Below are 23,310 nucleotides of genomic sequence, written 5' to 3' on the forward strand. Positions count from 1 at the left end.
GTCCCAACACTGAGCCCTGGGGAACACCACTTGTGACCAGTCGCCAGCTGGATTTAACTCCATTGAGCACCACTCTTTGGGACCGTCCAGACAGCCAGTCCTTGATCCAGCAGATAGATCTATAGCAGATATAGCAGATAGATATATAGCAGATAGATCTCTGCTCCGATGCCTGGAGCACCTCCTCCTTCTCTGACCTTGGTGTTTGCACTGCTGTTTCTCACTCTTTTTTCTCTCTTCCTCTGCATGTCTGATGTTTTTGCTCTTTCTTAAATATTTTTTCACAGAGGTACCACCAACTTTGCTCAGCTTTGGCAGTGGGTCTGCTGCAGAGCCAGCTGGAACTGGCTGTAACTGGTCTAAGATTCTTTTTGCTGACTTCATCCTCACTGATCACAGTATTCTGTGGATGAAGCAAGACAGCTAAAACCTACTGCATACTACAGTAAGAGAAAATTCAGTACATAAAATCATGGAAAAGTTTTTATCACCCTAAACTTTAATAAAATACTTAGTTTTACAAAATCTAGATCATCTTGACAGCAGCTCTAACACCTGTGAACATACTTTTAAGGAACAAAATAGGAAACAGAAGGGAAGATGGAAAATGTACAGGGAATGAATGGGTAGTAGGGAAGATAAGGGATTCTTTTTGTTACACTTGCTTTACAGAAGGAGAAGCTTAAGTAATACATGGTTCCTTTTGTGAGCCTTTGCATCATTCCAATTGCAATCTATTACAGGATTCTTCAGCCCACACTGCGGGCTCCAGATACTGGAACAGCATTGAATGACTGAGTAGACTCACAGGATGGTTGAGATACTTTTTGACAGGGCTAACCACATTTTTTTTACACAAGGAACTTGGCCCTGACAGCGGTCTGCTAAGACAGAAGTGTTAGGAATTGTTAGGAAAGTCACTGGAACAGAGAACAATACTTCCTTACCTGTTCTCTGTCTCCAATTCATTCTTCCGTAAATTTGTACCATCAAGCAAGCTCTGCAACAAGGTGATCTTTTCATTGTCAGAACCTTCTTGGTTCAGCTTTAACATCTTGTTCTCATGCTGAAGGCGAATGAGTTTCTCCCTAAACAAATAAAATCTACTAGAAGAAGCTTGCCATTCTCTATAAAGAATAAAACAGTTTACTACAGGATGTGTAAAGATAACATAAAGATCTTTACCAGTTTTAGAAACAGATGAAACTACAATTGATGCTTGATTTCCAAATTCAGACTTGATTAAAGAAGCTGTGATTGTACAAAACACAGAAGAGGAACATTGCCTGAGGGCCCAGATTAGATCTGAGAACAAGGCCAGACAGACTGATGGGTAGTAAGCAGAGCTGGGTATCATGGTATCAAAGGATACAGGTTGTAAACTTAGCTATCAATAAACTACTGCATGAACCTGGGCAAGTCACTTCCCTCCTATTCGTCTTATCCCCTGCAGCCCTCGTGAATGTCACTGTATTGAGTCTGGCCAGGATGGAGTTAACTTTCTTCATAGAAGCCCATATGGCGCTGTGTTTTGGATTTGTGGCTAAAACAGTGTTGATAACACACTAATATTTTGCCTATTGCTGGACAGTGCTTGCACAGTCAAGGTTTTCTTTTTTCCTACTCTGCTCCAGCCCAGTGAGTAAGCTGGGGGTGGGGCAAGAGGTTGGGAGAGGACACAGCTGGGACAGTTGACCTGAATTGGACAAAGGGATATTCCATATCATATAACGTCATTATCAGCCATAAAAACTGGGGTAGAGGAAGAAGGGTGTGGGGTGGGGTTTTTTTGTTCGGAGACTGGTTGGGCATTGGTCCGCTTGTGGGAGGTGGTGTGATTGCCTTTGCACCACTTGGGGGTTTTTTCCCTCTTTCCTTCACCTATTAAACTGTCTTTATCTTGACCTATGAGGTTTTTTGCTTTTGCTCTTCCTATACTCTCCCCTGTCCCTTTGGGGCGGGGCAGGGGAGAGCGAGTGAGCAGCTGTGTGGGTGCTTAGCTGCTGCCTGGGGTCAACCCACAACAGTCACTTAACTTGTTTATTTAGAACAAGTTCAACCAACAGCCCATAGACTGAATCCACCTTGTGAAAAAACCACTTTCACCCAGTCTGCAATTTTTCTCTATGGGATGAGAAAAGATGGTTGAACAGAAAATCTTGTCTGAATGGCCAGATACTCTTTTTGCTAGATTACAGTGGAGAGACCCAAACTCTGTTGTCATGGAGAAAATAGGAGAGCAGCAGTAGCTGTTCCTGTGGGTGGGAGCCCCCTCTCAACAGTGACAGAGGCCTTCTGCAACCTTCACACTTCATTGGAAGCAGTGGCAGCAGCCCAATTGTAGACTAGGGAGAAGCAGTCTTCCCAGATCAACCACTGCTACTGTCCATCTTTCTGAAGTAAGGAGGCCAAGTTTAGCACCTCCAGACAGACAGCACAGATGTATGTTAGTCTGAAACGCAGCTTCTGGAGCTGCTGAAGGTAAAGAGGCAGTGAACTCTACATGGCTGTGCCTGGGTATTTACAGCATTTAGGATCCTGTTCTCTCCTATGCAAATCATTTGAATGTTCATGTGTGGGTTCAGTTAAAGTTCACTCACAGCTAAGATTTACACGCACTACGCACATCTGGAGCAACAGTGTGTGCCAGTAGTGACCTTGAGAGCAGGGGAGGAATAAGAAACACAAGTTTCACATCCTGAAGCACATCCTGACAAAAAACAGAACACAGCCTGGGAACCGAAATTTGTCTTGGTAGCAGAGTACCTGTTATTGTGATAAGATCAGTAGAAGGTAAAAAATATTTTTGTAAGTCCATGATTGGGCATTACGAGGGGAGTGGGTTTGTGTCTGAGCGTATATAAGTTTCTCTGTGTAGCAATAAAGTGGATTCGCTTACTGCACGATCTGCAAGTCTGTGATTTCTTCATACGCCACATTCATGCAGTAACCCCCTACTTTTGTAATACTGCCTCAAAGCATTACTCTCCTTCTCTGCTGCTAGAGAACAAAACTGAAAGGAAGTACTCTTGTAGCAATGTACAGAAATGCAGCTGGAAGAGAAACAACTTGTTTCTGTTACTACTTTCCGAGCAAGATATCCTTTAAATACTCTAAAAAGTTTCTCGAACCCATATGCGGCTTTCCAAATGTTGAAATAGTTGTACCAACATTTGCAGAGAAAAAAATGAGCTCCTAAAGAGTTTGCAAACTTCTGAGATGTGAGTGGTCCTTAATGACCTTAGTGATGATGTTTACATTAGTCAAGGACTTTTTCAGCTTCCCATAGAAGCTGAGAGGGAGCATAGACAGAACAAGCTGGCCAAAGGAATATTCCATACCATAGATGCCATGCTCATTATATAAATGGGAGTTGGCCAGGGAGCAGGGATCAGCAATCACTGCTTGGGATGGGCTGGACAACCAATCATCAGGTGGTGAGAGCAACTTGTGTTGTATTACTTTTATTTTGTATATTCTTTTACTATTATTATTTTCCTTTTCCATTATTATTCTATTAAACTGTCTTTATCTCAACCCATGAGTTTTTTTTTTCCTTTCCCCTCCTTTTCTCCCTATTCTCCCTACCCTACTGGGAGGGGGGAGTGAGTGGCTGTGTCCTAGTTGCTGGCTGGGGTTAAACCACGACAACCAGGCACTCTGGCAAGGCTAAACGCAGACTGCATTATCTTAAACGATAGTGATTTTCAGTCTTGTCCCTTCTCTTTCTTTCCAATAGTGCATGGCTGTTCTGGTGTTCATGGTCACTCGCTGAGGGACAGCTCCAGTGCAGGTAAGTCTGCAAGGAAGCGGGGGTTCATAGCAAAGGGAGGTGGTGAGGGACCTGCTCTAACACCTAGATACAAACAAGTCTATGGGACCAGATGGGATCCACCCAAGGGTACTGAGGGAGCTGGCAGAAGTGCTTGCAGAGCCACTTTCCATCATTTACCAACAGTCCTGGCAAACTGGGGTGGTCCCAGCTGACTGGCGTCTAGCAAATGTGACGCCCATCCACAAGAAGGGTTGGAAGGATGATCCAGGGAACTACAGGCCTGTCAGTCTGACCTCGGTGCCTGGGAAGGTCATGGAACAGATCATCCTGAGTGCCATAATGCAGCGCATAAAGGACACCCAGGCGATCAGACCCAGCCAGCACAGGTTCATGAGGGGCAGGTCCTGCTTGACAAACCTGATCTTCTATGACAAGGTGACCTGCTTGGTGGATGAGGGAAAGGCTGTGGATGTTGTTTACCTGACTTTAGCAAGGCCTTTGATACAGTCTCCCACAGTATCCTCCCGGAGAAACTGGCTGCCCATGGATTGGATGGGAGTACTCTCCACTGGGTTAAAAACTGGCTGGAGGGCCGGGCCCAGAGAGTGGTGGTAAATGGAGTTAAATCCAGTTGGTGACCGGTCACGAGTGGTGTCCCCCAGGGCTCGGTACTGGGGCCGGTTCTCTTTAACATCTTTATCAATGATCTGGACAAGGGGATTGAGTGCACCCTCAGTAAGTTTGCAGACGACACCAAGTTGGGCGGGAGTGTCGACCTGCTGGAAGGTAGAAAGGCTTTGCAGAGGGATCTGGACAGGCTGGATCGATGGGCTGAGACCAATGGGATGAGGTTCAATAAGGCCAAGTGCTGGGTCCTGCACTTGGATCACAACAACCCCATGCAGTGATACAAGCTTGGGGAAGAGTGGCTGGAGAGCTGCCCAGCAGAAAAGGACCTGGGGGTGTTGGTTGACTGCTGGCTGAACATGAGCCAGCAGTGTGCCCAGGTGGCCAAGAAGGCCAATAGTATCTTGGCCTGTATCAGGAACAGTGTGGTGAGTAGGATTCGGGAGGTGATCGTCCCCCTGTACTCGGCACTGGTGAGGCCCCACCTCGAGTACTGTGTCCAGTTTTGGGCCCCTTACCACAAAAAAGACATTGAGGTGCTGGAATGGGTCCAGAGAAGGGCAACAAAGCTGGTGAGGGGTCTGGAGCACAAGTCTTATGAGGAGAGGCTGAGGGAGCTGGGGTTGTTTAGTCTGGAGAAAAGGAGGCTGAGGGGGGACCTTATCGCTCTCTACAACTACCTGAAAGGAGGTTGTAGAGAGGCGGGGGTCAGTCTCTTCTCCCAAGTCACAGGCAACAGGACTAGAGTAAATGTCCTCAAGTTGCACCAGGGGAGGTTCAGGTTGGATATTAGGAAGAATTTTTACACTGAAAGGATTATCAAGCATTGGAATGGGCTGCTCAGGGAAGTGGTTGAGGCACCATCCCTGGAGGTGTTCAAAAGACGGGTTGACATGGTGCTGGGGGACATGGTTTAGTGATGTTTTTTTTGTCAGAGTTAGGTTGATGGTTGGACTAGATGATCTTGAAGGTCCCTTCCAACCTAGATGATTCTATGGCAAAAAAGGGGCTTTTCCTGAGCTTTCCAGTGCCAGGGAAAGGCTGGGAGAGCGCAGGCAGCCCTCAAGCAGCTTGCACCAGGGTTGCTGATGAGGCGGGGGCGGGGCCAGCAGTAACAGCGCCCACCCCGCTCCCACAAAATGTAGCCCTAGGGAGTGCTGCAACCAGAGTGGGTGACCAGAGCATGTAGAAGGGTGCTGAAGCTGTACCAGCTTGACCAGGGATCCATGGTATCCTCAATATCCACCTAGCAGAAAGCCTTGGCCTCCCCAAGCTCTGCGCCCAGCAGGTCTGATGCAGCTTCCCAGACGGAGTTCTCGTGGGAGCACACTGCCACACAGGTGTCAGGCTGCAGGGTGTGCCCTACCCTTATGCCAGTATCAGATGGCAGCAGTGAGCATGTCTGCGGGAGGTGTGCCCAGGTAGAGGAACGCCTCCGACTAGTGATGAAGCTCTGGGAGGAGGTAAGTAGATTGAGAACCATCAGAGAGTGTGAGAGGGAGATAGACTGCTGGAGTCACAGCCTACCTCCCCTGAACCAGGCCCAACAGGCAGAAAGGCCACATGATACGGAGGATTCCCTGTCCTCTCTCTGCCTGGCTGAACAAGGTAACTTAGAGGATAGGAGGCAATGGGAACAAGTTCCTGCCTGGTGAAGCAGGCGTATCTCCCCAGTAACTCCCCCACCTTCTCAGGTACCCTTAAAAAATACGTAATACGTATGAGGCTCTGCAAGGGGAACCCAATCATGACAAGGAAGATGCTTCAATGTCCACAGAGGTGTTGCCAAGGTTAAGTCAAACTACACCCTGCATGAAAACATCTTCAGTAAAGAAAACAAGATGGGTCACTGTCATAGGTGACTCCCTCCTGAAGGGAGCGGAAGCCCCAATATGCAGACCGGACCCATTTCTCAGGGAAGTCTGCTGCCTCCCTGGGACCTGAATTAAAGATATAAAAAGAAAAATCCCTCCCTGGTAAGCCCCTCAGATTACTACCCACTACTGATTTTTCAGACAGGCAGAGGTGAACTGTTAACAAGAAACCCAAGGGCAATCAAGAGAGACATCTGGGCCTTGGTATAACTAGTTAAGGGGTCAGGAGTGCAAGTAGTGTTCTCCTCTGTTGTTCCAGTCGCAGGGAAAGATGAGGGAAGAAAGAGGAAGACCCAGCAGATCAATACCTGGCTCTGAGCCTGGTGACAGCAGCAGGACTTTGTTTTTTTTGATCATGGGATGGTTTACATGACACCAGGCCTGCTGGTGATGGATAGGGTACACCTGTCTCAAAGGAGGAAAAGGTTCTTGGCATAGGAGTTGGCAGAGCTCATCAAACGGGCTTTAAACTAGATTTGAATGGGGAACCGGATGAAACCAGGCTCTTTAGAGGTAAGCCTGGAGGTGGTGCGCCAATGTCTGTGGGACGAGATGCATGTGAGGTCCCTCAGTCTGCTGACTCACTGAAGGCAGGGGATGGAGATTCATGCAGCAGCAGAGACATGAGGGTCATTGATGGATTAGAAACTATGGCTGTGCCTGGGAATGGACAGATAGGAATTAAGGCTTCTCCCAGCAAAAAGGTGGCAGGACCAATAGCTCAACTGAAGTGCTTCTAAACTAACGCACACAGCATGGGTAACAAAGCCTACAGGAGAGCCGGAGAGGGACTCTTTGTCAGGAGATGTAGTGACAGGACAAGGGGTAATGGTTTTAAATTGGAAGAGGGGAGATTTAGATGAGATACCAGAAAGAAATTCTTTACTGTGAGGGTGGTGAGGCATTGGAACAGGTTGCCCAGGGAAGTTGTGGATGCCCCATCCCTGGAGGTGTTTAAGGCCAGGCTGGATGGGGCTTTGAGCAACCTGGTCTAGTGGGAGGTGTCCCTGCCCATGTCAGGGGGGTTGGAACTCGATGATCTTTAAGGTCCCTTCCAACTCTAACCATTCTATGATTCTATGATTCTATGAAACAGGAGGAGCTGGAAGCCATTGTGCAGCAGGAAAACTATGATGTAGTTGCCATCACAGAAACGTGGTGGAATGACTCGCATGATTGGAGTGCTGCATTAGATGGCTATAAACTCTCCAGAAGGGACAGGCAAGGAAGGAGAGGAGGTGGGGTGGCTCTGTATGTTAGGGAGTGTTATGAATGTCAAGAACTTAATGGTAGTGTTTATGGGTAAGAATCAGGGGGAGGGACAATGCAGATAGGATGGTGGGAGTCTGTTATAATCTGCCCAACCAGGATGTAGAGGCAGATGAAATATTCCACAAGCAGCTGGTAGAAGTCTCAAGATCACTAGCCCTTGTCCTTGTGGGACACTTCAACCTGCCAGATATCTGCTGGGAATACAATACAGCTAAGAGGGAACAGTCTAGGGGGTTCCTGGAGTGTGTTGAGGATAACTTCCTGACGCAGCTGATGAGGGAGCCAACTGCCAACTAGGGAAGGCATCCTGCTGGACCTGTTGTTTGTAAACAGAGAAGGACTTGTGGGGGATTTGATGGTTAGAGGTCATATTGGGCATAGCGATCATGAAATGATAGTTTTCGATTCTTAGAGAAGCAAGGAGGGGGGTCAGCAGAACTGCCTCCATGGACTTCCAGAGGGCAGACTTTGGTCTTTTCAGGAGCCTGGCTGACAGAGTCCCTTGGGAGGCAGTCCTGAAGGGCAAAGGTGTCCAGGAAGGCTGGACGTTTTTCAAGCAGGAAGTCTTAAAGGCGCAGGAGCAAGCTGTCCCCATATGCCAAAACACGAGCTGTAGGGAAAAAAAGACCGGCCTGGCTAAAAAGAGAGATATGGTTGCAACTCATGGAAAAAAGGAGAGTTTATGGCCTTTGGAAGAAGGGGCAGGCCACTCAGGAAGACTACAAAGATGTTGTGAGGCTATGTAAGGAGAAAATTAGAAGAGCCAAAGCCCAACTGGAACTCAACCTGGCTTTGGATGTTAAGGACAATAAAAAAGTTTCTATAAATACATTAATAATAAAAGGAGGACTAAGGAGAATCTCCATCCTTTATTAGATGGGGTGGTAAAATGGTGACAAAGGATGAGGAAAAGGCTGAGGTACTTAATGCCTTCTTTGTCTCAGTCTTTACTAGTAGAATCAGTTGTTCCCTGAGTACCCAGACCCATGAGCTAGTATATAGGGGCGGAGAGCAGAATGAAGCTCCCATAATACAAGAGGAAATGATGAAGGACCTGCTATAGTACCTTGGCATACACAAGTCTATGGGGCCGGATGTGATCCACCCAAGGCTACCGAGGGAGCTGCTTACCAAGCCACTTTCCATCATTTATCAGCAGTCCTGACTAACCGGGGAGGTCCCAGTTGACTGGAGGTTAGCAAATGTGATGCCCATCCACAAGAAGGGCTGGAAGGAGAATCCAGGGAACTACAGGCCTATCAGTCTGTCCTCTGTGCCTGGGAAGGTTATAGAACAGATCATCCTGAGTGCCATTATGTGGAACACGAAGGACAACCAGGCCCAGTCAGCATGGGTTCATGAGGGGCAGGTCCTGCTTGACAAACCTTATCTCATTCTATGACAAGGTGACCTGCTTAGTGGATGAGGGAAAGGCTGTGGATGTTGTTTACCTGGACTTTAGTAAAGCCTTTGACACAGTTTCCCACGGCATTCTCCTGGAGAAACTGGCTGCCCATGGCTTGGCTTACTCTCCGCTGGTTAAAAAACTGGCTGGAGGGCCGGGCCCAGAGAGTGGTGGTAAATGGAGTGAAATCCATTTGGTGGCCAGTCAGAAGTGGTGTCCCCCAGGACTCAGTACTGGGGCCAGTTCTCTTTAACATCTTTATCAATGATCTGGACAAGGGGATTGAGTGCACCCTCTAGTAAGTTTGCAGACGACACCAAGTTGGGCGGGAGTGTCAATGTGCTTGAGGGTAGAAAGGCTTTGCAGAGGGATCTGGACAGGATGGATCAATGGGCCGAGGCCACTGGTATGAAGTTCAACAAGACCGAGTGCTGGGTCCTGCACTTTCATCACAACAACCCCATGCAGCACTACAGGCTTGGGGAAGAGTGGCTAGAGGGCTGCCAGGCAGTAAAAGACCTGGGAGTGTTGGTTGACTGCTGGCTGAATATGAGCCAGCAGTGTGCCCAGGTGGCCAAGAATGCCAACAGCATCCTGGCCTGTATCAGGATTAGTGTGGCCAGCAGGACTAGGTAAGTGATCATCCCCCTGTGCTCGGCACTGGTGAGGCCGCACCTCAAGTACTGTGTCCAGTTCTGGGCCCCTCACTACAGGAAAGACATTGAGATTCTGGAGCGGGTCAAAAGAAGGGCAACAAAGCTGGTGAGGGGTCTGGAGAACAAGTCTTATGAGGAGCAGCTGAGGGAGCTGGGGTTGTTTAGTTTGGAGAAAAGGAGGCTGAAGGGAGACCTTATCACTCTCTACAACTACCTGAAAGGAGGTTGTAGAGAGGTGGGGGTTGGTCTCTTCTCCCAAGTCACAGGCGATAGGACAAGAGGAAATGGCCTCAAGTTGTGCCAGGGGAGGTTTAGATTAGATATTAGGAAGAATTTTTACACTGAAAGGATTATCAAGCATTGAACAGGCTGCCCAGGGAAGTGGTGGAATCCTCATCCCTGGAGGTATTTAAAAGAAGTGTATATATGGTGCTTAGTGATATGGTTTAGTGATGGGTTTTTGTCACTGGTTGGCTGATGGTTGGACTCGATGATCTGAAAGGTCCCTTCCAATCTAGACAATTCTATGATTCTAGACTGGGTGGAATACAGAGAAACTGTCCGAGTGGCCAGGAACCAGATTAGGCAAGCTAAAGCCCAGACAGAATTAAATCTGGCCAGGGACATCAAGGACAACAAGAAAAACTTCTATAGATATGTCAGGGATAAAGGCAAGACTAGGGAAGATGTGGACCCTCTCCAGAAGGAAACAAGAAACCTGGTCACCCAGGATATGGAAAAGGCTGAGTTACTGAACGACTTTTTCGCCCTTCTCTTCACTGGCAATGGCTCTGACAACACCGCTCAAGTCGTGGAAGGCAAAAACAGGGGCTATGAGAATGAAGAACCACCCACTGTAGGAAAAGATCAGATTCGAGACCATCTAAGGAACCTGAAGGTGCATAAGTCCATGGGACCTCATGAAGTCCATCCACGGGTCCTGAGGGAGCTGGCAGACGAAGTTGCTAAGCAGCTTTCCATCATATTTGAGAAGTCGTGGCTATCTGGTGAAGTTTCCGCTGACTAGAAAAGGGGAAACATAACCCTCATTTTCAAAAAGGGAAAAAGGGAGACCCGGGGAACTACAGGCCAGTCAGTCTCACCTCTGTGCTTGGATCATGGAGCAGATCCTCCTGGAATCTCTGCTAAGGCACATGGAAAATAAGGAGGTGATTGGTGACAGCCAACATAGCTTCACCAAGGGCCAATCATGCCTGACAAATTTGGTGGCTTTTTACAATATTGCCACAGCATTGGTAGACAAGGGCAGAGCAACAGACGTCATCTACCTGGACTTACGCAAAGTGTTTGACACTGTCCTGCATGACATCCTGGTCTCCAAACTAGAAAGTCATGGATTTGATGGATGGACAACTCGGTGGATAAGGAACTGGCTAGATGGCCACACTCAAAGGGTTGCTGTCAATGTCCGAGTGGAAGCCAGTGATGAGTGGTGTTCCTCGGGTCAGTACTGGGACCAGTGCTGTTTAACATCTTTGTCGGAGACATGGACAGTGGGATTGAGTGCACCCTCAGCAAGTTTGCTGACGACACCAAGCTGTGTGGAGTGGTTGACACGCTGGAGGGAAGGGATGCCATTCAGAGGGACCTGGACAGGCTTTGAGAGGTGGGACCATGCAAACCTCATGAAGTTCAACCAGGCCAAGTGCAGGGTCCTGCACCCAGGACATGGCAATCCCAGGCACAAATACAGGTCGGGCGGAGAATGGCTGGAGAGCAGGCCTGAGGAGAAGGACTTGGGAGTGCTTGTGGATGAGAAGCTCGACATGAGCTGGCAGTGCACACTGGCAGCCCAGAAGGCCAACCGCATCCTGGGCTGAATCAAAAGAAGCATGGCCAACAGGTCCAGGGAAGTGATTCTGCCTCTCTGCTCTGCTCTTGTCAGACCCCACCTGGAATACTGTGTCCAGCTCTGGAGTCCTCAACACAGGAAGGACATGGACCTGTTGGAACGAGTCCAGAGGAGGGCCACGAAGATGACCAGAGGGATGGAGCACCTCTCCTATGATGACAGGCTGAGAGAGCTGGGGTTGTTCAGCCTGGAGAAGAGAAGGCTCCGGGGAGACCTCATAGCAGCCTTCCAGTACCTGAAGGGGGCCTACAGGGGAGGAGGAGGGACTCTTTGTCAGGGAGTGTAGTGACAGGACGAGGGGTAATGGTTTTAAACTGAAAGAGGAGAGATTTAGATTAGATATTAGGAAGAAATTCTTTACTGTGATGGTGGTGAGGCACCGGAACAGGTTGCCCAGAGAAGCTGTGGATGCCCCATCCCTGGAAGTGTTTAAGGCCAGGCTGGATGGGGCTTTGAGCAACCTGGTCTAGTGGGAGGTGTCCCTGCCCATGGCAGGGGGTTTGGAACTTGATGATCTTTAAGGTCCCTTCCAACTCTAATCATTCTATGATTCTATGATTCTAATGCCATGATGCAAATTTATTTTAAAATCTGTTCTTCATTTTGACAATTTTAATTTTTTTTCCCCATACAATAACAATATCTCCCATTGTTACACACATATTTGTGTGCACATAAGAAGTTGCAATTGTATGAATTCTTTGCAGGAGGAGAAACCCAACTTGAGGATGAAGGCTTTCTTTGTTTCTCCTTTTGAAACAAGGCAAACTTGAGCGAGGTCAAGTGAATCTTGTCTATAAGCATAAAGGGTGCTGTTGTATGGAGATCCAAAGGGAAGGAGAAGAACAAACACGAATCTTAGAATTTTTCAAACACTGAAAACCAGATGGGAATGGTCATTTATTTGAACGTTCTAAGGCTTAGGTAGACTAAAAATATGAGTTAACTTACTGGATTTCAGGAGTAACAATTTCCACTGCTGGACTGTCTGAATGTTCATGGCTTCCCAGGGGCATCAGTGCTGTGTCAGGAAAAGAAAGAGATATAAAGTTTACCAGGAAGAACAGTAACTTTTTTTTATAAGACCAGGAATAAACTTTGTTCTACAAGTTGATAGAGTAATGCTCTTGAGTAACTGGGAAATAATTGTCAGGCCTCTAGCAAGAAGGAAAGGCAAGCACAAAACAATTTGGAGAACAATCACTGTTCCTATTTTCACCCATTCTGGAGAAGTTATTTTATGGCCGATGGTTTACTCATTGATTTATATAAGAATTAAAAAGCTGTGCAATGGAACACATGGAAATAAATTGCAGCATATGAACAATCATGTAGGCATCAGGAAACTGTTGCATAATATTATTTGGAGATGAGAGAGATGTTGAACATGACTATTCAGAAATCAAATTCCTAGGGTAAGGAGAAACATTTTCAAAACCCACCATATTTGGGAAGAGACTAAACATGAAAAATTTCAGTTAAACTGAAAGTTTCATGAGTTCATAAGCATTTGAAAACAAATATCAATAGTGGGTTTTGAGTTTAGCTGAATTTTAGGTTTATTATCTGCCAAATAAAGACATATCCAGTATTCTCCAGAAGACCTCTGCACTTTAGAAAAGATACATTTAACCTCCTTTTTTGTTTCTTACCTATAGTGGTGAGTTGACCCTCCTGTGCTTGTACACATCGAAGCTCTTCAATAGTTTCTTTTAAAGAATCTCTTTCTGCTCTTAATCTCTGAATAAAAGGAACAACAGTAATATTAGTCTTGGCACTACAAATCCATCCTTAACGCTAAGCAGATTGCCACAAGGCATAGGATCAAAAATTAAAAAGAATTTATATGCAATTTTCATGTCAATGCATTTCAACTTATTTCAGAATAGAATAAAGACCAACTACTTCCTGGAAACAGAAATTCTTTAAGAAGATTTGCTTCTGCATATTACACTTGTTGGGCTAAATATATCAGAATATAAGCTTACAGAATCACATAATGGTTGAGGTTGGAAGGGACCTCTGGAGGTCATCTGGTCCAATGCCCCTGCTCAAGCAGGGCCACCTAGAGACGGTTGCCCAGGATCACGTCCAGATGGCTTCTGAACATCTCCAAGTATGGAGATTACACAACCTCACTGGTCAACCTGGTCCAGTGCTCAGTCACCCTCATAGTGAAAAAGTGTTTCCTGCTCTTCAGACAGAACCTCCTGTTTTTTCATTTGTGCCCATTGCCTCTTGTCACTGGATGCCACTGAAAAGAACGTAGCTTCATCTTGTTTTCACCTTCTCTTCACATATTTATATACACTGATGAGATTCCTCCCTGAGCCTTCTCTTCCCTAAAATAAGCAGTCCCAGCTCTCTCAGCCTTTCCTCATAGGAGAGATGCTCCAGTCCCTTAATCATCTTTGCAGCCCTTCACAGAACTCCCAGTAGCTCCGTATCTCTCTTGTACTGAGGAGCCCAGAACTGGACACAGGACTCCAGCTGTGGCCTCAACAGTGCTGAATAAAGGGGAAGGATCTCCTCCCTCGACCTGCTAGCAACACTCCTCCTAATGCAGCCCAGGATACCATTTATCCTTTTTGCTGCCGCCAGGTGCCCACCAAGCCACTCTATCACTCCTGTCCTCAGTGAGACAGGGGGGTGAAAATATGATTAAAAACTCGTGGGTCAAGATAAAGGCAGTTTAATAAAAAAAGCAAAGGCCACTCATGGAAGCAAAGGAAACAAACAACAAAAATATTATTTGTTGGGGCCATGCAGAACATCTGGAAGATCGATCAGGACTGATTTTGGAGCCCTTCTGAGCATGTGGCAGATCAAGCAAAACTTGATCAGAACTAAAACTATATTGCTTTAAGAATAAGATTGTTTCGAGCAGGCCAGACAGAAGAAAAAAAAACATTGTGTGTGTCTGTGAAGTTCAGGCTGGAAAACCGCCTGGAGGAGTGTGTGTAGAAAGATGTGGCTGAAAACAGTCGCATTCTGTGAGAATGGGAGTGCTCGCCCTGTTTGGCAAAACAGCTCAGAAACTAGCTCTCTATATATAGCTTTGTGTATGTGAATAAAGGCTTCTGCTTCTGCTTTTGCTGCTGCTTCTGCTTCTGCTTATAGCATACAATTGCGTCCTGATCAATCATCGCTGCAAATTGGTGCCCTGTGACATGACGTCATATGGTATGGAACATCTCTTTGGTCACTTTGGGTCAGCTGTCCTGTCTATGTCCCCCTCTTGCCCACCCCCAGCCTGCTGGTCTTTGTGGGGGGAGTTTGGAGAGACAGCCTTGATGCTGTAGGAGCACTGCTCAGCAGTAACCAAAACATTGGTGTGTTATCAACGCTGTTCTAGCTACAAATACAAAGCACAGCACTATGAGGGCTGCTATGGGGAAAGTTAACTCTGTCTCAGCTAGACCCAATACAGGAACATTGCTGGCTCGTGTTCAATCTGGTGTCCACCAGGACCCCCAGATCCTTTTCTGCCAAGCTGCTTTCCAGCTGGGTGGCCCCCAGCATGCACTGGTGCCTGGGCTTGTTCCTCCCCAGGTGCAGGGCTTTGCCCTTCCCCTTGTTGAACTTCATGAGGTTCCTGTCAGCCCATTTCTCCAGTCTGTTAAAGTCCCTCTGGATGACAGCATGACCCTCTGGCGTATCAGCCACTCCTCCCACTGTTGTGTCACCAGCAAACTTGCTGAGGGTACACTCTGCCCCATCATCCAGATCATTAATGAAGATGTTGAACAGGACTGGACCCAGTATTGACCCCTGGGGTATACCGCTAGTTGCTGGTGTCCAACTAGACTTTGTGCCACTGATCACCACCCTCTGGGCCCAACCATTCAGCCAGTTTTCAACCCACCTCAGTGTCTGCTCATACAGCCCATACAGCTTCTCTAAGAGGATCTTATGGGAGACAGTGTCAAAGGCCTTACTCAAATCAACGTGGTCAATATCCACTGCTCTCTCCTCATCCACCAGGCCAGTCATTTCATCACAGAAGTGTATCAAGTTGGTCGATCATGACTTCTCCTTGGTGAAGCCATGCTGACTAATCCTGATGATTTTCTTCTCCTTCATGTGCCTGCAAATGGTTTCCAGGATTAGCTGCTCCATCACCTTCACAGGGATGGAGGTGGGGCTGACCTGCTTTTAGTTCCCCGAGTCTTCCTTCTTGCCCTTCTTGCAGATAGGAGGGACATTTGTTTTCCTCCAGTCCTCAGGCACTTCTCCCAGTCACCATGACTGATCAAAGATTATCAAGTGTGGTGTCGTAATGATATCAGCCAGCTCCCTCAGCCCTCGTGGGTGCATCCCATCGGTGCCCATGGACTTATGCATGTCCAGGTTGCTTAAATATTCCCTGACCTGATCCTCTTCCACCAAGGGTACGTCTTCCTTGCTCCAGATTTTCCCCCTGGTCTCTGGGAAATGGGATTCCCAAAGTCCAAGCTTGCTGTTAAAGACTGAGGGAAAGAAGGCATTCAGTATCTCCGCCTTTCCCATGTCCTTTGTCACTAGGTCCCCTGCCCCATTCAGCAGCGGGCCCACATTTTCCCTAGTCTTCCTTTTGCCACTTAGGTTCTTCGAGAAGCCTTTCTTGTTGCCTTTGACATCCCTTGCCAGATTCAATTCCTTTTGGACTTTGGCTCTGTATTCCTCCCAAGATACCTGTCTCTGCTTCCACCTTCTGTATATTTTGGTTTTGTGTTTGAGTTTTGTCAGGAGCTCCTTGTTCATCCATACAGGCCTCCTGGAATTTTTTGCCTGATTTCATATTCCTTGGGATGGAGCTCTTTTGAGCTTGTAGGAAGCAATCCTTCATTATCAACCAACTTTCTTGATTCCTGTTTCCCTCCAGATCCTGGGATAATGCCATGGAACTCTACCAAGCAGATCCCTGAAGAGGCCAAAGTCTGCTCTCCTGAAGTCCAGGGTTGTGAGCTTGCTTTTTACCCTCCTCTCAGGACCCTGAACTCCACCATCTCATGGTCACTGCAGCTAAGGCTGCCTTTGACTTTCACATCCCTCATGAGTTCCTCCTTGGTTTTGAGTATGAGCACCTCTCCTCGTTGTTTCCTCTATCAGTGGAGTCAGGAAGTTGTCATCAATGCACTCCAGGAACCTCCTGTATTGCTTATGCCCTATTGTGTTGTCCCTCCAGTAGATAAGTGGATAAGTGAAAGAAAAAGCTATGCTTACTGTATTTACGCTAAGTTTCTATCAAAGGCTGTCTTTCCCTAATACACCTCACTTCTGTTTCCTTTCTGGCAAAATGGCAGCTCTGTTATCAAGACTGTTGTCTTACTCTTGTATTGTGTACCTTAGCTTTTAAGCCAATTTCCCCTTTCTAGTTTTCTCAGGGTTCTAAATTGCTTTAATCTCTCATCCTGAAACTACTTTTATTCTTCCCTTAAGCAGGAGAAAGTCTGGCCATCCTCTTATTTAGAATACAAGTGTTTTCCCTTCCGTAAGTACATAAATAGCTATTAATTTAAGCCACCTCTCTTCCACTTGACTGTTTAGTTAACATCTCAGAGTCAAATACTCTCTAAGTTCTTTTAGATATTCCACACGAAGAAGGTTTAATGTTTAATATAAAATTTACTTATTTGAAGATATTTGATGTTACATGGGATTTTGGTTTAGCAGAGTGATACAGCAATATACTGAAATCACAATACAAGCATAATATAGCAACTGCAACATACAGTTGAATCACAATACAAATGTGATTCCCATTACTGATCTCTGTGCTCACTGTCACAACACTGGGTGTCCCAAGTTGCCTGGAAGGAATACATGTGTTGAAGTTAGCTTAAGTCCGTTGCTCTTTTCATAGTTCATTTTATTAGTTGTCCATTTTTTCTACTTTATGTTCCCCCCATGCTAGTTTGACTAGCTCAGGAAGCCATTACTCTCTACTAATTATCTCAGGGAAGGCTGTTTATACAACCTGATGACCCACTGGTACAACCCTATAGCTAAAACAAAGGCTACCCTCCAGTCTCCCTTGTGTCAAGATAAGTTCAGCTTTCTTTACAACAATTGGCGATCATTCCTTACATTCTTCCCTGAGCTTGACATTCTTGCAGTGTTAGGTTTATGGTTGGACTCGATGACCTTAAAGGTCTTTTCCAACCTAAATGATTCTATGATTCTATCATTCCTCTGATCCTTCTTCCACTGTGGGAGTGTGTTGGTCGGCCACAGAAGTGTAAATTTCTCATTCTTTATTTTGGTAGCTTCTTGGCATTTATTAGTGAGGAATGTATCTTTCCCTGAACTTTACATATTCTGTCAGTCTAAACATTAAAAACATATGAGATACAGGCATCTAAACAGTCTAGTTATATGTAGTTTGATTATTTACTGTCGTGCCTCTTCTAAATTATTTTGAGGTGGCTGATTCCCAACGTCTTCCTCTTAGACAAATCATAACAATGATATGCATGGCATTTGGAAAAATAATAATAAAAAAAAGGTCATGATACCTGGCCGGGATGCATATGATATTGGACAAGTCACAAACTCTGACTCAGTCTAAACATCAGAATTTGACATTCTAACCACTCAGTCCTCTTACAGCATGCTTCCAGTACAGGTCACATCTATATACAGAAAAGGAAGAGAAAATGTGGAGAGGATTTATTGTATTCTTAGTTCTGTGCTTTCTCAAGACCTCATATGGAAATTCTGTGAAATGAGGGTGCTGTAGAAAGGCAGGACAAGGAGTCAAAGTCATGGAAAAAGACAACCAATCCTTGGATCCTGTTCTTCTATTGCCTAAATAATTCAGGAACAAAGGGAGAAAAGCACTTGGAGAGTAGACAGTTCTTTTGAGAGGTAATGGGAAAGAAAAAAATAGCCATCATAGGCAAAAAAAAACCCCAATCATGTTGCAGTGTTCCAGTGAGCCTTGATTTATGTCTGAATAGATTTTTTTTTCTATAATGTATTCTTGAGTTTGCTGGCCTGAAACTTGAAAGGTAGTTACAAATTTCAGTTTCATCTGTAGCACCTGCTCAGCTTGTAGGAAAGATACAACTACTGATCTCATGTTCTGTGTGACTTTCTCAAGCTTAAAGTAACACACCTGAATGCTCTTATTTTCAGAGTACATACAGACCATAATGATGATGGAAGAATCAGTTCAACATGTTGTCATGACAGCCATTCAGGAGGTATGTTAGAGTGTACATAGTGTGTAGAAATTAAGCCTTTCAATATTGCAAAGAAACATATTTTATTACACTGTGATGAAAAAGGGACACAGAGTTTGCAATTTTAGAAGCAGCATTTTCCTCTTTTGAGTTAGAAAAACGAATCAGGCAAGCCTTCTTCATGTCAAAGAACTTTGGTTGCATGCCCCACTTCTCTAGAAGTTTAAATCTTCTCAACTGTCATGGGTTGACCTTGGCTGGCTTCCAGGTACCCACCAAGATGTTTTATCACTCCCCCTCATCAACAGGACAGGGGGAGAAAATAAGATAGGGTCAAGATAAGGACAGGGAGATCACTTACCAATTACTGTCATGGGCAAAACAGTCTCAACTTGGGGAAATTAATTTAATTTATTGCCAATTAAAAAAGAGAGTAGGGTAATGAGAAATAAGAACAAGTCTAAAAACACCTTCCCCCCACCCCTCCCTTCTTCCTAGGCTCAACTTCACTCCCGATTTTTCTACCTCCTTCCCTCTGAGCAGCGCAGGGGGATTAGCAATAGGGAGTTGCAGTCAGGTCATAACACTCTGCTGCTACTTCCTCCTCACGCTCTTCCCCTGCTCTAGCATGGGGTCCTACCCACACGATACAGTCCTTCACGAATTTCTCCAACATGGGTCCTTCCCACGGGCTGCAGTTCTTCAAGAGCTCCTCCAGCATGGGCCTGTTCCTTCAGAAATGGACTGCTCCAGCGTGGGGCCCCTGTGGGGTCACAGGTCTTGCCAGAAAACCTGCTCCTCCGTGGGCTCCTCTCCACAAGCCACAGTTCCTGCCGGGAGCCTGTTCCAGTGTGGGTTCTCCATGAGGTCACAGCTTCAGGGCATATCCACCTGCTCTGTCTCCACTGTGGACCTCCATGGGCCGCAGGGGGATAACCTGTATCACCACGGTCTTCACCACAGGCTGCAGGGGAATCTCTGCTTTGGTGCCTGGAGCACCTCCTCCTCCTCCTTCTTCACTGACCTTGGTGTCTGCAGAGTTGTTTCTCTCACATATTCTCACTCCTCTCCCTCAGCTGCTGTCGCACATCATTTTTTACCTCTCCACTTCCCCTCCTGAGGAATTTGTAGACAGCGATGAGTTAAGAACCTTTTCCTAAACTAAGCCTGTTCCAGTGACCGACCACCCTCTCAGTGAAGAACCTTTTCCTAATGTCCAATCTGAACTTCCCCTGACGCAGCTTCAAACCATTTCCTCCTGTCCTGTCACTGGTCATCAGAGAGAGGAGATCAGCACCTCCCCCTCCACCGCCCCCCTTGAGGTAGTTGTAGACTGCAATGAGGTCACCCCTCAGCCTTCTCCAAGCTGAACAAACCAAGTGACCTTAGCCACTCCTCATAAGTCTTGCCCTCGAGACCTTTCACCATCTTAGTCGCCCTCCTCTGGACACACTCTAAAGTTCGATAGCTTGATGGTATTAGGGTACACTGTGCGCCTGTGTCCACTAGAGCTCTATACTCCTGTGGCTCTGATGTGCCAGGCCATCGAATCCACACTGTCCAATAAACCTGGTTGTCCCTTTCCCCCACCTGGCTGGAGGCAGGGCCCCTCTAATCCTGGTCATAGTATCCATTACTCGCTTCTTGCAGAAAATTTTTGGAATTTGGAAAGTTGGTGTTGGAAGTTCCTTCAAGGGGATCAGAAGTAGGCTCAGGCCTTCTATTCTGTCTGGGGAACTGCACATTGGAAACCGGGGCGGCACTTTTCCTGGAGAGATCCCCTTTTGTGGTTGTTCTTCCTACAACAGAAGTGTATCAAGTTGGTCAATCATGACTTCTCCTTGGTGAAGTCCTGATGATTTTCTTCGTCTGTCACATCCCACTCAGAAAAGAGGGAGTAAGTGACTCAGATTTGCAAATCCCCAGCGGCGCGGACTAAGGTGAGACAAATCTCAAGGTCCGTATACAAACATTTACTAGATTAGTAACCAGGTCTTAACTAGGTCCATGATAATAGGTTAGGTATATAACAAATTATGGCAAGCGGTAAGGCATGCATTACGTTACTTAGCAACAGGTATACAACAAATTATTGCAAGCGGTACTTCAAAAAGGAAAGGAAAGGAAAGGAAAGGAAAGGAAAGGAAAGGAAAGGAAAGGAAAGGAAAGGAAAGGAAAGGAAAGGAAAGGAAAGGAAAGGAAAGGAAAGGAAAGGAAAGGAAAGGAAAGGAATAGAGGAGAGAGAGAGATCGAGTGAGAGAGATAAAGAGATCACCGATCCTAGTTCCAGCGTTGGGCCAGCCAATAGGCATAAGAGCACTCTTCTGTGTATCCCTGGGGAAAAATCATCTTCAGGTAAAAAGTCTTCTCTTCAGGGATCTTCTTCAGGGAAAAATTTTCCCAGGCACAATCTTCTTTTCTTCAGGGTAAGTCTTCCCCCTTTTATGTTCACCTACTCCTAGGGGCAGTTTCGTCTCATGTTTCTCCCTTCCCTCAGGTGATGTGTAGCTTGATTTGGGTGGAGAGACGAATGCCATAGTCATAAATGTTTAGCATGATCTCTATAATCTTCATTAGCATATGGAGGGGTGTGTGCTTTCATATGCATTTCATGGATAATGAGGCAAAGGTCACTCATCGGACATTGATGGCCTCGAGAACAGAGAACTAACAAGCTTACTACACAAGTGGCAGAGCTGTCTTGTCTCCACAAGGCAATCCTCCCACAGCTTTAAGTGTTAGCCTTATCAGTTCTTTGAACACCAGGCCTGCATTATTCATTTACTTGCCAGTGTTTGAGACATTCCATTCCTCAAGAAGGCTTGGGGGGGGGGGGGGGGGGGGGGGGCAGACCGCTTCTGCTTCTTTGTTTCAGGGCTCTTACACCTTCATGTGCCTGGAAATGGTTTCCAGGATTAGCTGCTTCATCACCTTCACAGGGTTGGAGGTACGACTGACCAGCCCATAGTTCCCTGGGTCCTCCTTCTTGCCCTGCTTGAAGATAGGAGTGTGTACTGATTTTGCCTGGGCTATAGTTAATTTTCTTCATAGTAGCTTGTATGGTGCTGTGGTTTGGATTTATGACCAAAACAGTTTTGATAAATCCCCCATGTTTTTGTTATTACTAAACAGTGCTTACACAGTGTCAAGGCCTTTTCTGTTTCTCATACTGTCCTGCCAGTGAGTAGACTGAAGGTGCACAAGAAGTTGTGTGGGGACACAGCTAGGACAGCTGACACCAACTGACCAAAGGGATTTTCCCTACCATATGATGTCATGATCAGCAATAAAAACTGTGGGGAAGGAGGAGGAAGGGGAGATGTTTGGAGTTATGGTGTTTGTCTTCCCAAGTAACCGTTACGTGTGATGAGGCCCTGCTTTCCTGGAAACAGCTGAACATCTGCTTGCTGATGGGAAGGAGTGAATGAATTCATTATTTTGCTTTAAAAAATGTTTTTATCTCAACCAACGTGCTTTCTCACTTTTACCCTTTTGATTCTTTTTCCCATCCCACTGCAGGGGGAGTAAGCGAGCAGCTGTACAGTGCTTAGCTGCCTACCAGGGTTAACTGACAACAGAGTGACATTTGTTTTCCTCGAGTCCTCACACACCTCTCCCAGTCACTATGATCAATCAAAGATTATTGAGAGTGGCCTCACAATGATATCTGCCAGCTCTCTCAGCACTCATGGGTGCATCCCATCAGGGCCCACAGATTTATGTATGTCCAGATTGCTTAAGTATTCCCTGACCTGATCCTCTTCCACCAAGGGTACATCTTCCTTGCTCCAGATTTTCCCTCTGGTCTCTGGGACCTGGGATTCCTGAAGGGAATTTCTTGCCAGGAAAGACTGAGGCGAAGAAGACATTCCGTATCTCAGCCTTTTTTCATGTCCTATGTCACCAGGTGCCCTGTCTCATTCAACATCGGGCCCACATTTTCCCATCTTTCTTTTTTCACCTATGTACTTAGTGAAGGCCTTCTTGTTGCCTTTGACCTCCCTCGCCAGGTTCAATTCCATTTAGGCTTTGGCTTTCCTAATCTTATCCCTGCATGCTCAGACAACGTCTCTGTATTCCTCCCAGGTTACCTGTCCTTGCTTCCACTGTCTGTATGCTTCCTTTTTGTGTTTGAGTTTGGCTGGGAGCTCCTTATTCATCCATCCATCCAGACCTCCTGGCATTTTTACCTGACTTCCTACTCATTGGGATGAAGCTCTCTTGAGCTTGGAGGAAGTGATCCTTTAATATTAACAAGATTTCTTGGACCTCTCTTCCCTCCAGGGCCTTATCTTATGGGACTCTTTCAAGCAGATCTTTGAAGACGACAAAGCCTATTCTCCAGGGTTGTGATCTTACTTTTTTCCCTGCTCCCTCCCCTCAGGATCATGAACTCCACCATCTCATGCTCACTGCAGCCACTGCTGCCTTTGACCTTCACATCACCAACAAGCCCCTCCTTGTTGGTGAGAACGTGGTCCAGCAGAGCCTCTCTCCTCCTTGGCTCCTCTACCACTTGGATGAGGAAGTTGTCATTGATGCTCTCCAGGAACTGCCTGGATTGCTTATGCCCTGTTGTGTTGTCCCTCCAAAAGATATTGGGGTGGTTGAAGTCCCCCATGAGGACCAGGGCCTGCAAACATGAGGCTATTTCAAGTAGTC

At 46.4% G+C, this 23,310-nt stretch overlaps 1 protein-coding gene across 1 annotated transcript in view; it reads right to left on the reverse strand.

Moving 5' to 3' along the window:
* The window catches only part of LOC141476645 (protein Hook homolog 3-like), a 170,604-nt gene that overhangs the window by 17,662 nt on the left and 129,632 nt on the right, over window positions 1-23,310 (reverse strand). Inside the window, exons 13-15 of the mRNA XM_074165428.1 lie at window positions 13,135-13,222; window positions 12,434-12,503; window positions 948-1,088 (exon numbers count right to left, since the gene is read on the reverse strand). Of these exons, the coding sequence (XP_074021529.1) occupies window positions 948-1,088; window positions 12,434-12,503; window positions 13,135-13,222 (299 nt within the window). The remainder of the gene's footprint in view (window positions 1-947; window positions 1,089-12,433; window positions 12,504-13,134; window positions 13,223-23,310) is intronic.

Source organism: Numenius arquata, chromosome W (assembly GCF_964106895.1).
Source record: "Numenius arquata chromosome W, bNumArq3.hap1.1, whole genome shotgun sequence".
Taxonomy (NCBI): domain Eukaryota; kingdom Metazoa; phylum Chordata; class Aves; order Charadriiformes; family Scolopacidae; genus Numenius; species Numenius arquata.